The sequence below is a fragment of the Pungitius pungitius genome, chromosome 16, assembly GCF_949316345.1.
Source record: "Pungitius pungitius chromosome 16, fPunPun2.1, whole genome shotgun sequence".
In the NCBI taxonomy this organism is placed as follows: Eukaryota; Metazoa; Chordata; class Actinopteri; order Perciformes; family Gasterosteidae; genus Pungitius; species Pungitius pungitius.
In genome coordinates this window covers 4379723-4394018 of record NC_084915.1, presented here as the reverse complement: position 1 = coordinate 4394018, position 14296 = coordinate 4379723, and the positions used below count along the sequence as shown (strand labels likewise).

Sequence of the window (14296 nt, the reverse complement as noted above, 5' to 3'; positions counted from 1 at the left end):
GAAAGAGAATGAGGTAGAGGTCAATTATGCTTGCAAAGCTAAAGCAACGTTAAAAAATCTACAATCTACATCTATGTAACTATTTAGCCCCCTGGGCTCGACCACGACACTCTCAAACCGGATATTGAACTTCTTCACAAACAGAGCTGTTAGTTCTGATAGTCCAACAGGGCTTTGTGCTAGACCCCCTCCTGTTCACGCTGTACATCCAAGACTGCAATCCTGACATGGAAAGAGCTCCGTTGGGAAGTCTGTTAACGACACTATCTGTATTAGCTGTGTTCTTGTTAACTTTTACACAGGAGTGAAAAAATAACAAAAGTGAATTGAAACCATGCTCCTCCAAGAAATATGCTCAAGGCTATTTGATCTTTGAGAAGATAAGCCATACAGCATAGTAAGCACATTTCCCCAAAAATTACTCTCATTGCAATTACCAAGCTCATTTATAGGTAAATGTATAACACATTGTCCACAAGGGGTCCTCAAAACTCCATTTACCACACAAGGTACTCGACAGTCTTCAGCATTCCCTTTGCAAACCCAGGATGTCAACAACTAGGCCATGAACAAATCAGGGGAAATGATGGGGGACTCTGACATGCTGTTTGTCTGCGTTTGCTCAGAAACCTGGTTTTATAACCAACAGGGTTGGCACATTGAAGGAATTTTTCCTGGGGACAAACCTAGAAAAAAAGTCGAGATGTACATAGAAAGTATGAAAGCCCCTTTTTAAAGTGAATGCACTGTACAGCTCTGTACATTATTAATTATTAAAAAATTAACAGTGAAAATGTGCAGTAAAGTACAAGTGAAAAGAATGTGTGCATGTGGGGAGACATCGAAGGTCAACACGTCTTTGTACAGTTATCAAAGCCTGACAACTGGCTTATGTTCTATGGATTGTTTTTGAATATCAAACAGCCTTTTTTGTCCCAACAGATATGGCCACAATCTGTACAAATTAACTCATTTTACATTGTCTAGAAAAAATAGTTTTATTGAAATGTTTTGCAAAAAAAATACAAACAGCCACTTAAGCACAAATCACACAGCATGTGTGAGGTCCATGAACGCACACACAATAAATAGAATCATCACACAACACAAATGCAGCCTTGCTCAACATTAGAAAACAAGTTAACAAAAGGGTCAGGTCCAAAGGAAGGAGTTGCGAGTCGATAGTCTCCAGCCCAAGATGATGACACAAGCGGATCCATTTTGAATGTTCTGCTGAGGAACAGGCCCGGGCATGTTTCTGCAGCGTACCAAAAGACACTGCATTCATAATCAAAAGATAAAATAAAAAACAACATACAACTGAAGGTTGAATGAATGAAGATTGAAAACACTCAAGCACACTCAGTACAGTTGTACAAAGAACATTTTTAAAATGGAGCAAAAACTTGAAACCCTGAAAATGGGTCAAATACATTAATTCTCTTACAAAGAGAGAGCGAAAGAGATGGTGACGAGGTTGAGTTATTCTAAACATCCATCTGAATAAACCCTTCTCTTTCCCCAGTTTATTACACTCTAGTGGTTACGAGACCTTTTCAGAGGAAGAATCAGATCAGCCATATTCTTGTAGATATTTGCTATTTAATAAGGAATCTGATCTAGTGGAATCCATCTTGCATAGGGTTCCTGAATACTAAATTAACCAAAACTGTGGGGTTTAACACAGTGACCGTTAATACAATGGCGTACTTCGTCCCCTTTTGTTCAAACATTAAGGACCTCTGTGTATTGCTGTGACATCTACTTGGCTCCCACACAGGTGAAAGCGTAACAACAGTTAAAGCTTCAAATGAGATTAGATCAATACAAGTAATCAGGACACATACCCCATGTGCGACACACAAGAACAAATCCTTTCTACGCCGAGAGCGGTAGAAAAAATAAATATATATCTGTGGGTCACTAATACATAGTGCGGTAAATCGCTAAGCCCCACACATTTGAAATCAGTTTGGTATTGCATCTCTCTCTGCTAATGGGCATCGCGTGGGTGCAGTTCAGAACAAAAACATACTTTGGTTTCTTTTCGAATAAGTAAACCACTCTTCTGAGACCCCTCGTTCAGGGTATAGCCATACGTACGCCTTGTGCTTAATAGCGAGACAGCTCTGTGCTCAAAATCAAGTAAATCTCACCAGCAATATAAGTTACTTTAAAACCAAAGGCTGAATTAGAAACTTAATCCATAGTAACTACTGCTTACCAACAAGCAGTTACAAAGTGGTATTTCATAAACTCAAAATAAGTAAAACCTGCAAAGATAATACAGCCCTGTTGACTTTCACACTTGGGATTTATTTTATTATTTTATTTTAATTTTGCTTTAGAGGACTCTTGGGTGGTGTCCTGCGCTCTGCCGTACTGTTTATTTGGATTAGACTTGATACTTTTCTTGAATACGTTAGAATTTCTTACTACTGTTAAATCCATCTGATCACCATTTTCCATAAACTACCAAGTCAAGAAAGGGCAGTTTGAAGGCCACTTGAAAACGCTTGTTTCAAGCCATTGTATTGCCAGCATGCAAGAAAAAAATAAAACCTTGTTCCGTTCAAACTCTCATGGCAGTGCCTGCTGGTATGAAGATGATGGGCATCTTTCGCCTGATCATCATCTACAGAAAGAGTATTAAGCAGTATTTTAATATCCACACCCAAACAATGGAAAACTGAAATGTTTGACAGCAAACAAAAAATAAAATAAAATAAAACCTATAGCAATCATTTTTGTAAAATGATGCGTTTGTGTTTTCCACTGGTGGGTCCTTGCCGCGGGACCCCCATTTCTCCGTTCTACCTGGTATTAACATGCATCCTGGCTTCATGAGCTGGGGTGAATTCAGGTCACATGCCAGACCAGGCCACCACTAATCCTTGCATCCTCAGTACAACGAGGGAGAGAGCGAAAGCAGGTCTGACACGTCGTCACCATGTGGCCCTAGGAGTCACTCACTGTACACAAAGGCCCGGTTCTCCGCCCCACTGCAGCCCGGATTTTGAAGCGTTAATCAGTTTCCTCCCAGCAGAGGACACACATGCACCTCAGTCCATGGGGCCGGTGGCACTGCTGCTGCTGGCCTTGACCCCGGCCCTGCTGATGTGGAGCCAGGGCAGCTTGGCACAATTCTTAAAGAGCTGCTCGATGGCGACATGACGCACGTGGAGCTCTGACGCCAACGAGTCCTTTTCCTGCACGGCCAAAGTGAGCTCCTCAAAGACCTCTGTGGAGAGAGAGAGCGAGAGTCAATGGCTTCATTCACACACACACACACACACACACACACACACACACACACACACACACACACACACACACACACACACACACACACACACACACACACACACACACACACACACACACACACACACACACACACACACACACACACACACACAGGGCTAACGAGTGAGATAAAGAAATCCCATATTAGGGATAACGGAAGGGGGAGAGAGCAAAGACAATAAGACAGAAAACACAGCTCCACAAACTTGTCAAGATGCCAGTGTAACTAGTAGCACAGTAGATCATAACAGTCTTTTCATTGATCCTCAATATGTGGGAGTGTCTGGAGACACACTCAACTTCAACTCCCTTCACCAGAGCACATCTTCTTATTAGCTGCTTTTGTAAGTTCCCTTATCACATTGGACTGAGAGACAGAAGCCTGAAGATGAACATATAAAGAATTGTTTACTTGAATAAGAGTTGCATTATCGTGTAATGGGAACATAAGCACACTCAGTCTAATGTTACGTTCACACCAAACGCAAAGCGTTTGTGGTTCCAACGTGTGTAATTTCCACAACAAGTACAGAGCAGATATAGAGGATATTTCCATGGTGCATAGCAGAATTGATAACTGTCTTCACAGAGACAAGCCACAGAGATAAGCAACACCGCCTTTCCGGCGCGAATGAAGCTCATGAAGGGGGCACAAATGACACAAAATAACTACAACCAGTTGGGCCAGTTTTGGTGTAAACGCACCATAAGGGATGAAGGATGGGGTGAAAGGAGAGGCGGGGTGTGTGTGAGCACAGTGACCAATAGTGGTCATATAGCAGGAGATGATGTTTTTTGTAGAGAAGCCATCCAGTTTTATAAGCCCCACACTCTATTGAGTCAGTGAAGGCTGCGAGATTAAACACTTTTTTTCTCCGTAGGGCCCCGACAATCTTATGTGGGCATTTTGTTTCAAGAGGTTGTGTTAATTTGGCAGCTTTCCACCACCACACAGAATGCCCATAACAGAAAAAACAACACCTACTTTGAATCTGCATCAACAGCTGAGTATTCAGCTGATGGAGTTCGTCCACACTCATTTTAGTCACTATAAGAAAAGAAACAGACATTTTTGATGAGAGAGTGGGAGAGGAAACCTTTGAGGAGAGGAGCAGACCCATTTATGGCATAGTTTGACTGTGATGACTTTATCGGAGATGGGGAAGTTAACACCTGTAAGCACCGGATGCCATTTAGTCTCAAACCACAGGGAACACGTATGTTTTGGATGTGCAGGACGTTCAGTGCATTTGCAGAAATCTTTCCAAAACAAATCAGTCAAGTGATCGGGTGCCACATTTAAAGAGAAAAGAAAATTAAAATGGTAGTTTTACTGTATTATGTGACAGCAATGGTTTTGTGTGACATAAATAATGGAATTTCCCACTAAGCTAATGCGTCCACATTCAAAAGAATGCAGAAAATGTTTAGTGATTAGTTTCCTGTCCAACTTCAAGATATTTAGATTAGAGCGCGTTGATGAGCTAATGTAGAGAGAGAGAGACACGCAGATGAACACAGACAGTGTGCCCGTGAAATGCCTGTCATTTCAAAGTACAGAATGTTAACAAGGGACCTATCACTTAAGAAGGCTCGCTCACATTCCTGCGGCCTGTAGTCATTTGCGGCTTTAGGCACGCAGATAGACAAGGACATACTTAAGAGAGAATTCACATCTTCTGTGGAGGGATCACAACATGTTACCGCTTTGTCTGCTCGCCAAGAAATCGCGAGGTCGCACAGAAAGTGAAGATGGGCAGAGAATGCAGCGCCGCATTACCGTTGACGCCTCGTTAGCAGTCAAACATTCCACTGATCAAGGACACGCTGATAAAAAAAATCACACTCACACTCATCTCTGCGGCCGGGCTGGTGTCGGTGCGCTGCTTGTCCCCCTCCTGATGATTTGTTCCGACTGTGCGGGCCGTTCCAAACGCCGCCATGCGACTCCTGCAGCAGTCCCAGCTCCTCCACGGTGCGGCACTCCAGCATCCTCATGGTGTAGTCGGGGAGCCCCGCGGCTTTGCCCGCGTCCCAGCACGGCGTGTAGCGGGGCACCTGTGGGTCCGACTGGGGCAGCAGCTTGCGGTCGCTCTGTTGGTTGTAACAGAGGAGCTTGGCCCCTCGTCTGCCGGGTCCGTTGGAGGAGACGGAGTCTTTGTTCTGGGCGTACTGGATGATGCGGTTCAGCTTCTGGCTGAAGGCCAGCTTCATACCCTCGTAGGCACTCCGGGAGACCTTGGAGCGGGACAGCTTCTGGTTGGCTATGAGGTGGCATTTCTCAAAGCAGTCTCTGTGGCCGCGCAGGGACTTGGAGTGCAACAAGGTAGCAGAGGAAACACCTGCGTTCACAAGGACATAAAGCGAGGGGTCAATAGGCAAAAGGCATTCATTGGTACAGCCCCAAACATAAAAAAATTCAGAGTTATGAGTGCAACAATCCAGTAGACCCAACTGCAGGGTTTCTAACCCACACAAAAAATCAAGTATGTTAACGGGAAATAAAGCAGTGATCTCAAGACTTCTTGAGAAATGCATTACTCGCCCCAACAAGTAAATTATATTATCGATATATAATTGTATTATATGAGCGTGACATAACTGGCCGATTGACCTTTCACCATCGCTCCATGTGCAGTGGATGAGCCTGGAGAGCGTTATTAGGAAAATGTGTAACAACACAAGGTGGTGTCTGTCAACATGAAGCAGCATTTTAACCTGTTATTGTCTCTGCGGTGTTGTGGTTGAACCAGTGACCATGCTGACTTTGATGCCCGTAGTAACTACTAAAATGGGACAAGGCTTAAGAAACAAAGTGAAGTTGATGGTGAAAGAGACAAAAGGTGTGTGCTAGAGGTAACGGAGCTAAAGCCATTGTGCTTTCCTCCGGTGTTTGTGTGAAGGCCTTCTTCTCACAGCCGGCATTTCTCAGCAGATGGACAGAACGCACCGAAGCTCGAGGTGAGGAGATTAGTCCCTGTTAGTGCATATAGATTTAACAGCTCACTTGGGCAGGCTTTCCTAACACTTGAAACCACAGGACACCGCTAATACCATACGGCCACAGTGAAAGGGCCTTGTTTAAAAACACACTAGAAAGGGGTTTAGGTTTCCTTCAACACAGGGTTATAACGGACATTTGCGACAGGGTCTTAACTGACAACTTGCAATTCAAACGGTTTACACAATATTTCCTATATTGGGTAAAACATGTCAGTTACGGACACCGTCTATACTTAAATTTCTTTGTTGCAGTCACAGATTCCTTGACTGGCAGATTAGTGATTCGTGCTCAAACTGAAAAACTTTATTCACAGTTCACATAAATGGTAACACTACCATTTATTGGTTGTAGGTTGGTAAGAAAGCATTACTTAAAAAGACTGAAGCTGAAAAATCTGAAGTTGCATGAAGACCAGGAAAAATACTATGTTGACTGAAATGTTAATCAATGTTGATTGTTGAAAGAAATTGACACTTTTTTGCCTTGAAATATCTCTGTCTCGACTTCCATGTTGGTTGAAAGATCTGTGAGTGCCTGCTGGATCAAAACAAGCAGTGCACATCTAATGGGGGATAGCATACGGTATATGCCTCAGGAAAAAGGAAGGTCTGAGACCATTACACAACTGTCTATTCTTAGCGTCTGGATAACAGTGTGACCCGAGTGCCAGAAATGACAGACCTTAGGTATATTGTGTGTGCATACATACAGCACTAGGTTATGTGATGATGAGACCCATCTCCAGATGCTTTGCTAATTGCTGCTTGGGCTTTCTGCATATGAAACAGCCATGTTGTAATCCAATCAGTTTCAGGACTACAACAAAAACACACTGACCACCAGTTTCCAAGCAGGAAAAGCATTGGCTCACAACCAGGCCAGGGCACCACCAGCCAAAGACCTCAGCCCAGCTTAGCAGCTTAGCACTACTGTCTTTCATGGACACACACACACACACGAGGTGAAGCATTATTGTTCCGCTGTGGCAGTTTGAGACATTAAGCGCTACAACACTGACGACCATTGGGACGTTTTATTTCCTGCCTTTTTGTAAGGAAGGAGTTAATAGGCAATTGTCAAATAGTGACAAATCGAATATGTGCTGCTTCTTATGAAGAGGAAAACCACTAGTGATCCAGGTTCTTTAAAGCGAGAAGTAATTATCTGGAGAGGAAACCTTGTTAAAACTATGCTTACATAAGTCAGAATTAACAGGGATTGCCTTTGACTATTTTCCATTAAGAAAATTTAGAAGAAGGGTTATATTCCAGATAGCTGTACTCAAAAACTCGTAACTTTGTGGTTTTTTAAACCTCTTGATTAGTCAATTTAATTATTAAAACTGAGTTTCACCGGAACATAATAATAATTATTTTTTTATTATTGAATCACACAGAAAATCATTCAACATGAGAAAATAACAAAAATTGGGTTTACAAAGATAATAAAAGACTGTTGTAGTTGCCGTCACAGAAAGAGATCTCTGCCTGGAGTCTGAATCTGCTTTTGTGTTGAATACTAGCTCATTGAACAGAAGTACACAACCTTCTGCAGACATCAAGTCTGATCATTTGATCATTGGGCAAGAGCCTCGACACACTCAGGAGAAAAAACGAACTAGCGGATAGTTGCTGTGTGGGACAGAGGTCATCCTGATAAGGCGTCAAACACAGCTGCATTGCATGGTTAATAAGAATGAGGGTTAAGTCTTACGAGACAGTAACCAAACTAGGAATAAACGTCAAACACCAAATCGTCATATTTTACTGACGCAATTTGCAAAGAAAAGGTTAAGAAACAGAATCTAATTTTTGTAGAGGCAACAGACTATAAACAGAGACATTGATAGTCTTCAAAATATCAAACATATTTTTTTAAATGTAATAATTAAAATGACCAGTTGGATGGAGAGTCTGGGAATTATTGTGTGTGGATTAAATATGTCCTACAAATCCTTTACTTACATTGTTATCTCAATGTGCTTATTCACAGTGACTCTTTTACTAGAAAAGAATATTTCAATTTTAGGAAAAATTGCAAAAAAAAATTAAGCATAGTGAAATGGCATCTGACATAATAAATCAGGCTAAAGCCGGGTAATACTCCTATTTAACCACTTAAAATAACAATTACCTGTGCAAACAGTCTTTCTATTCAGACAAAATGATATGTCTAACCCTGAAAAACAGTAAAGCTACATTCTGATGCTGTGTACAGTCACTATTATTCCTTACTGGGTAGAGCAATGTAAACTGTACATTTGTGAAGACATTGTGGTCACATTCTATGCAAGTTAGTTTCGATTCACAGCTTGTTGTAAAGGAGGCCATCATCTCACAGTTGCTGGGCTGGTAAAAGGAAAGCAACTTTGGAAAAAAGTGGCAATTTATTTAAACAAATAGCAGCCAGTTAAAACAGCCTCACAACACTAGGAGGGTTTGGACCACCGTGGCATAGAGTGGGTTCAGCACATCTCTGGACCCCAACTGCGTTTAGACATACAGCTACCACAGGCAGCAACATAATTAGACCTTTCTATGTCCCAAGGTGAAGAGTTCGCACACAGTGAATGAGCCGTTTAAAGAGCAACAATAGCCCCTGTGGAGCAGGCAGCAACCACAACCAGCACCGACTGCATTATTCCAACCTCTCCCTGTTGGAATTTGACGTTTCTTTCCTCACTCTGAGCACAGCGGGAAGTCATGCTGCCAGGCGTCGGCAAAAAAATATGTCTGCGTTATGAGGGAATAACTGTGCTGGTCTTTGGCTGAACCTAGCAGGTCGACAGACATCTTATCTGATGAGAAGCCTGAGAAGAGTAGACGACTGTTAGAGGACCTCATCACACCCACTGAGGACGGATCAAATAAGTCCCATCCAAACAACAGAGCCTGACGAATATGATAGTTAATGATACCAAATTTGGCCATTTTGGGTAGTTTTAAAAGGAGGAAAGCTAAAACCAAAGTGTACCAGCTAATGTTTGGCTTCATTAACGGCGTTTTGACTGAAAACTTCTCCCATTTGAAGACCTACCTGGCAATCAATAATTAAAAAGAAACAGAATACATTGCACAATATTTATGTAGCTAATGTCTAAGCTATAACCGTTTTGGCTTTTGGAGGGAGGTCTGGCATTCCTGGGTACCCAACAGACCCACTATCAACTCATCTTTGCTATCACATGCATTATGGAGGCTGGTGTCATCGAAACACACAAATGCCCTCAGGTTGAAAAGCAGCAGAATTTCCCTGATTCCCAATGACAGCAGATGGGTTGAACCTGCTCTTGGTGTTGTCTGCTGCACAGTGTTGATGCTCTGGGCTGTTCTAGCTATATGTGGCAGAGCTCAGATGGTGCAGCAAGCAGAAACAAAATAAAGCCCAGTTACGCAGAGGTTGAGCAAAACATAAATAGACACAGTTTCTACTCTTTATTTGATGGAATTGGCGCGCACACACACAGGCCAAAGCAGTTTCCCCCAGGAAACGACCACTCTGAGCTACAACAAAGGCTACACTTCCTGGACAGTCATCCTTTTTTAGGTTCAAGTTCATAAGCAGAGCTGTCGAACTTCAACTGTGACGTCTGTGGGCACCAGACAAGTCTGAACAACCCCTGTGTCGTGCGAGCCTTCGAGCAGATCTCAGGGTGGAAATGAATACTTGAGTGCGAGCAGTTAACTCCGAACGGGCCTGCTCTGTGAGAAAGGTACAATTGAGTACTAGACGACCCATGAAAAGTTACGGTCTTCAGTAAAAAGAACTTTAATCATGTCATTCCGTACTAAGGATTTAAAAACACTTTTATTGAACTTACTCATGTAACCATAGTAAATCAAGGGATTACCTTCCAGAGAAATATTCAGAATCTGTGGGGTTTAAAAGACACAGGTTCTCTAGAAAACACACTGCTTTCTGTACCAAATCAATGAGTTTGGGGTGTTCGAGATTCAACTACAACAAAATTCTGCCTCTATTGCTTTTACTAAATATTCAATTCACCCTTGAGATGGCACGATATGGTTTAGAACGGAGGGGGTGAAAAACACTCACTACCTTTCACATGTTTTTGTACACGGCGTCTGCGTGTGTGGACCTTTGTTTCTCTTCTCCTTTAACCAAGGACGGCACAGGATGAATGACAAGTGTGGCGATTAACTCTGCATGAGCACACGGCCGGGCTTTAGTTTCCAATCAGCCGTGCCTAAAGCAGCCGCATGCAGGTTGGCAAGCTCCCCTTCCACCAAAGAAACGCTCGACTTCACCAGAAACACCCCCAGCCCAGTAGTGAGTTATATAACAGCCACTTGATAGATGCACACAGGCTAAATCAGAACCCCCAGAAGTCGTGTTTGCCACAAGCAGCATCCGCGGTACCCCAGTTTTGTCCACACAATTACTAAAGAGAAGAGCCGCCTAGATATATGCTCCAAAAGCTGACTTGTTCTTACCCAAAAGGAGCCTCCTGGCTGAAACAGTATGTGGAGCAAACCCACCAAGCAACCGGTACCCCATTGAATGTCAACAGATAAAAAAACATATTCGTTAGATCCCTTTAAAGTGACCCAAACATCCGGAGTGGATGATAGTGGGCTGAAAATGAAAAATATGCAAGGCAGTTATGAAATTGCTATATTTGCTTCTTATTCCACAGATCAAATATCTACTATGGCTGATTGTTTTCATGTAGAATGAATCACATTCAGGCTTTTGCATTAATGTCTACTGTATATCATGGGTTTCAAACTCATTCTAGGTAGGGGGCCACATACTGTCCACTTTGATGTCACACGGGGCGGACCAGTCAAATAATCTGATCCAGTCCGGTCGACGGTTAATATCAAGATCTAGATTAATGAATTTCAAAATGTGAGATGAATTAGTTTTTTTTCTAATTAAATATCAAGATCTGGAGGATACCATCACCAAAGGAAATCAGATATGCAGGAAATGCCACTCCTGAGATTGGCACATACCACCTGCCACTTGTATGCAAGAGAGAAATCAATAATCTTCTCCTTGATTTGGCACCATAGCCCCAACCGCCATCTGGGGGTTCCCCCCCCCCCCCCTTCTTAGCTTTCCCACATAAAAAAATCTGATACTGCCCTAAACTACTGCACATGTCAGATAACCCGGGATCTCTTCTTCTACCATTTAGATTATATTTCTTCTGAATTAGGATTAATGAGTTTTCAAGAAATGTACAAACACAACTAAAGTTAAGAATGGTTTTAACAGCGCTTGGATGAGACTGTGACTAAAGACTCTCTCAGAGCACAGCTACTAATCAACACCCCCATGCTCTATTCCCTTATACAACAGCAGATGAGAACTATAAATCTTTTGTGCATATGAATTTTCTCCCACCATCAACAGAATAGTGTACCATTCAGTTAGGTCTTAGTCAGCTATATTGCACCACGATAGAAGTTGTACACTATCATCAAACTATGCAGACATAAACACGCACACACTGCTTGTAGAAAAAAGGGTTTGCGGATGTATAACACGAACATCCAGAAGCATATCTTATCCCTTCCCGATTGTCATTCTTCTTCAAATAGGCCACTCATTAATTAAGGGATGAAAAAGCCTCAAATGCATGCTCTTGAGTTTGAGTGGCACATCAAACGGGGGAATCGCAGCGGTCTTTTTTAGAGAGGGCTTAGGTCCTGCAGGCCCATTTCCCCACACATATCTTATATGTTGTTTCTGCAGAGAATGAAAGAAGCATTTTTGGAGGACCATCATGCGAGACATCACAAAATCTGAAGGTTTACAAGGCTAAAGTACAGCTGTTGGCAGAAGAGCAGATTTGCTGTGATGGGAACTGAGATAAAAAAGAATGTGAATATTTTTTTACAAAAAGGATTTGGCATGATCTATCCACACAAGACTGGCTATAGGAATTTGGCCAGTTAAACTGGGAATGAGGATGAATAGAAAACTTGAATCACATCAGACAAAAATTCAGTGAGGGTGTGTGGGCTTTTTAAGATTAGGGGCTTTCACACAGTGGCAACAAAAAAATGTATGCGCTGCACTGCATTCAGGAGGTTGCTAGAAGCAGTAGATTGTGAAAGGGGCCAACACATCGCTTTGTTTGCACTTCATTTTAGTGAGTAAACGAGCGGTGGTCTTACCTTCAATGCTGAGTTCAAAGCAGACGTGGCAGAAAGACATGGTCCCTGTCTCCGTCTCTAGCTTGCAGACACTGCAGATATTGTCATCGTTCAGATCGATGCTAACAAACTGCTCCTCTTCGTCCATCTGGGGGAAACAAAAGAGAGCACATGGCTAAGCACCAGGAACTTGCACAACCAACCAAGCCCTACTTACTAAACTCATACAAAATTCTTTTTTTAGGGTTTGTGACGTTGGAGCGGATACATTTCTGCTGGCAGTGTCAGCAGTTACGTTATTGGTACATATCATGAATTGTGGGTCCCTTTGGGTTATGTTACATTCATAACATGGGCTATTGCTAATAATCGGGCGCATGGTGGCAATAACACAACATGTCATTCGGATACAAAAAATGGGAAGGAAATATGCACATTAAACTGAGTAGTAAAAAGAGAAAAGTCTGCAGGGTGCAGTGTCTGGTTTACAGTATGTGAGCTACAGCCCGAGAATGACCTGTGTTAACAAGTAAGCAAGATTTTAATTGTTTAAGAAACAAGGTATTCTAGTTGGTGTGAAGTGTCCTTCTTTTCCAAACACATACAAGTTTTTACTGAGATTATTTGGTGGAAACGAAATTCACAGTGAGCGCTATGAGGACAAAGCGTTGCCAAAAATAAGGAACGAAAAAAACAACATAATGATCGAACAAAGACCTGTGTATGTGTAACACGGTTTGCAAAACAAAAACACCATGTCTTGTGACATGCCACAGATAATTAATAATGTTGCGGGAGATGCAGATCATGAGCGCTTGTGATCGCAGTCATTTTGAGAGCTTAGTGGACTGATGTTAAAGAAGAAATCCGTCAATAAAGCGAAACCAAGTTCCACAAAGCTCTTTCCCGTGAACTCCTCGGAGGGTTGTGCATACTTGTGTCCTATCATCTAGTGCAACAAGTCCGAGACATTCAAGTGAAGAAGCTTTTAGGGAGACATCATGAGACAATGGTGGAACCTCGACGATTGTTTGTAGAAAATTAGAAACCGATAGGAATTAAAGGAGGGGGGTCTGTGGGGGAATCGGATTTCGTCGGAACTTTTCACTTCGTTGGGTTAACGTACACATGTAACCTTCGTAACAGGTATTTTACCTGCTTGACAGCAATTCATCTAACGTTGCCTAGTTGTCGGTGGAATGGTTGTTCGACTAAAGGAATTCTGAAGTTACCCGAATGTCTGTTCACATAAGGTCAAACAAATACAGGCTAACAAAAACTTAAGCTAGCAGCACACAGACATCCTCCGAGTAACGCTACTCTGCCCCGGCTGCTTCGTGACCGTTATTTGGCGGTGTTAAACAGGGAGGTCCCCAACAAAATAAAGGTGCTACAATTATTTCGAAAGACCACTTTTGTGAAACTCACCTTTATTTTCAATAGTGTCCGCTGGTCGACTGTCCCTATTATGTGGTGGACCCCTCGATTCTCTGTTTCGCCCCGGTGAGCAGCACACAAACACTAGCGCGTCACTGCGAATCCAGAGGAACCTCGCTCCCCTCTCAGTGGAATGACCCACTCGTTTACGTGAGGGGTGAAATCATTCTTCATTGGTTTAATTCTCAAAAACTGACCCCTTAATAACACAAGAGCAACACGTATGAATTATTTGTTTCAGAAATCCGTATAATAGTATTTATTAAATGTTTTATATTGATTATAAAAACATCCCCGTCAGCGGTGCACATGAACACACCCCTACAGAATAATCAAAGTTCATCTTCCTCACATCATCAAAACATTTGCCTACACTCAAAAAAATGTTGGCATTACTTTAAAAAATCATGGAAAGGATTTC

General features: G+C 42.4%; 1 protein-coding gene across 1 annotated transcript; it reads right to left on the bottom strand.

The window, feature by feature from the left end:
* Positions 1-720: 720 nt before the first annotated feature.
* On the bottom strand, positions 721-13969 carry c16h21orf91 (chromosome 16 C21orf91 homolog). The gene is made up of 5 exons (XM_037466785.2): positions 13867-13969; positions 12460-12586; positions 5157-5648; positions 4292-4354; positions 721-3241 (listed from the first exon to the last, which is right to left on the bottom strand). Exons 2-5 carry the CDS (start codon positions 12584-12586, stop codon positions 3063-3065), a joined length of 861 nt encoding a protein of 286 aa, XP_037322682.1. The 5' UTR covers positions 13867-13969; the 3' UTR covers positions 721-3062.
* Between the last annotated feature and the right edge of the window lie 327 nt (positions 13970-14296).

What these genes read in the sequence shown, in the direction of transcription:
- c16h21orf91 (XM_037466785.2), bottom strand. Translation starts at nt 12,586, where the DNA reads ATGGACGAAGAGGAGCAGTTTGTTAGCATCGATCTGAACGATGACAAT. An exon ending in GCCCGGCCGCAGAGATGAGT is followed by an intron (nt 4,355 to 5,156) that starts GTGAGTGTGATT and finishes CTTTTCTTATAG; the next exon opens with TGACTAAAATGAGTGTGGAC. An exon ending in GCTGTTGATGCAGATTCAAA is followed by an intron (nt 3,242 to 4,291) that starts GTAGGTGTTGTT and finishes CTCTCTCCACAG; the next exon opens with AGGTCTTTGAGGAGCTCACT.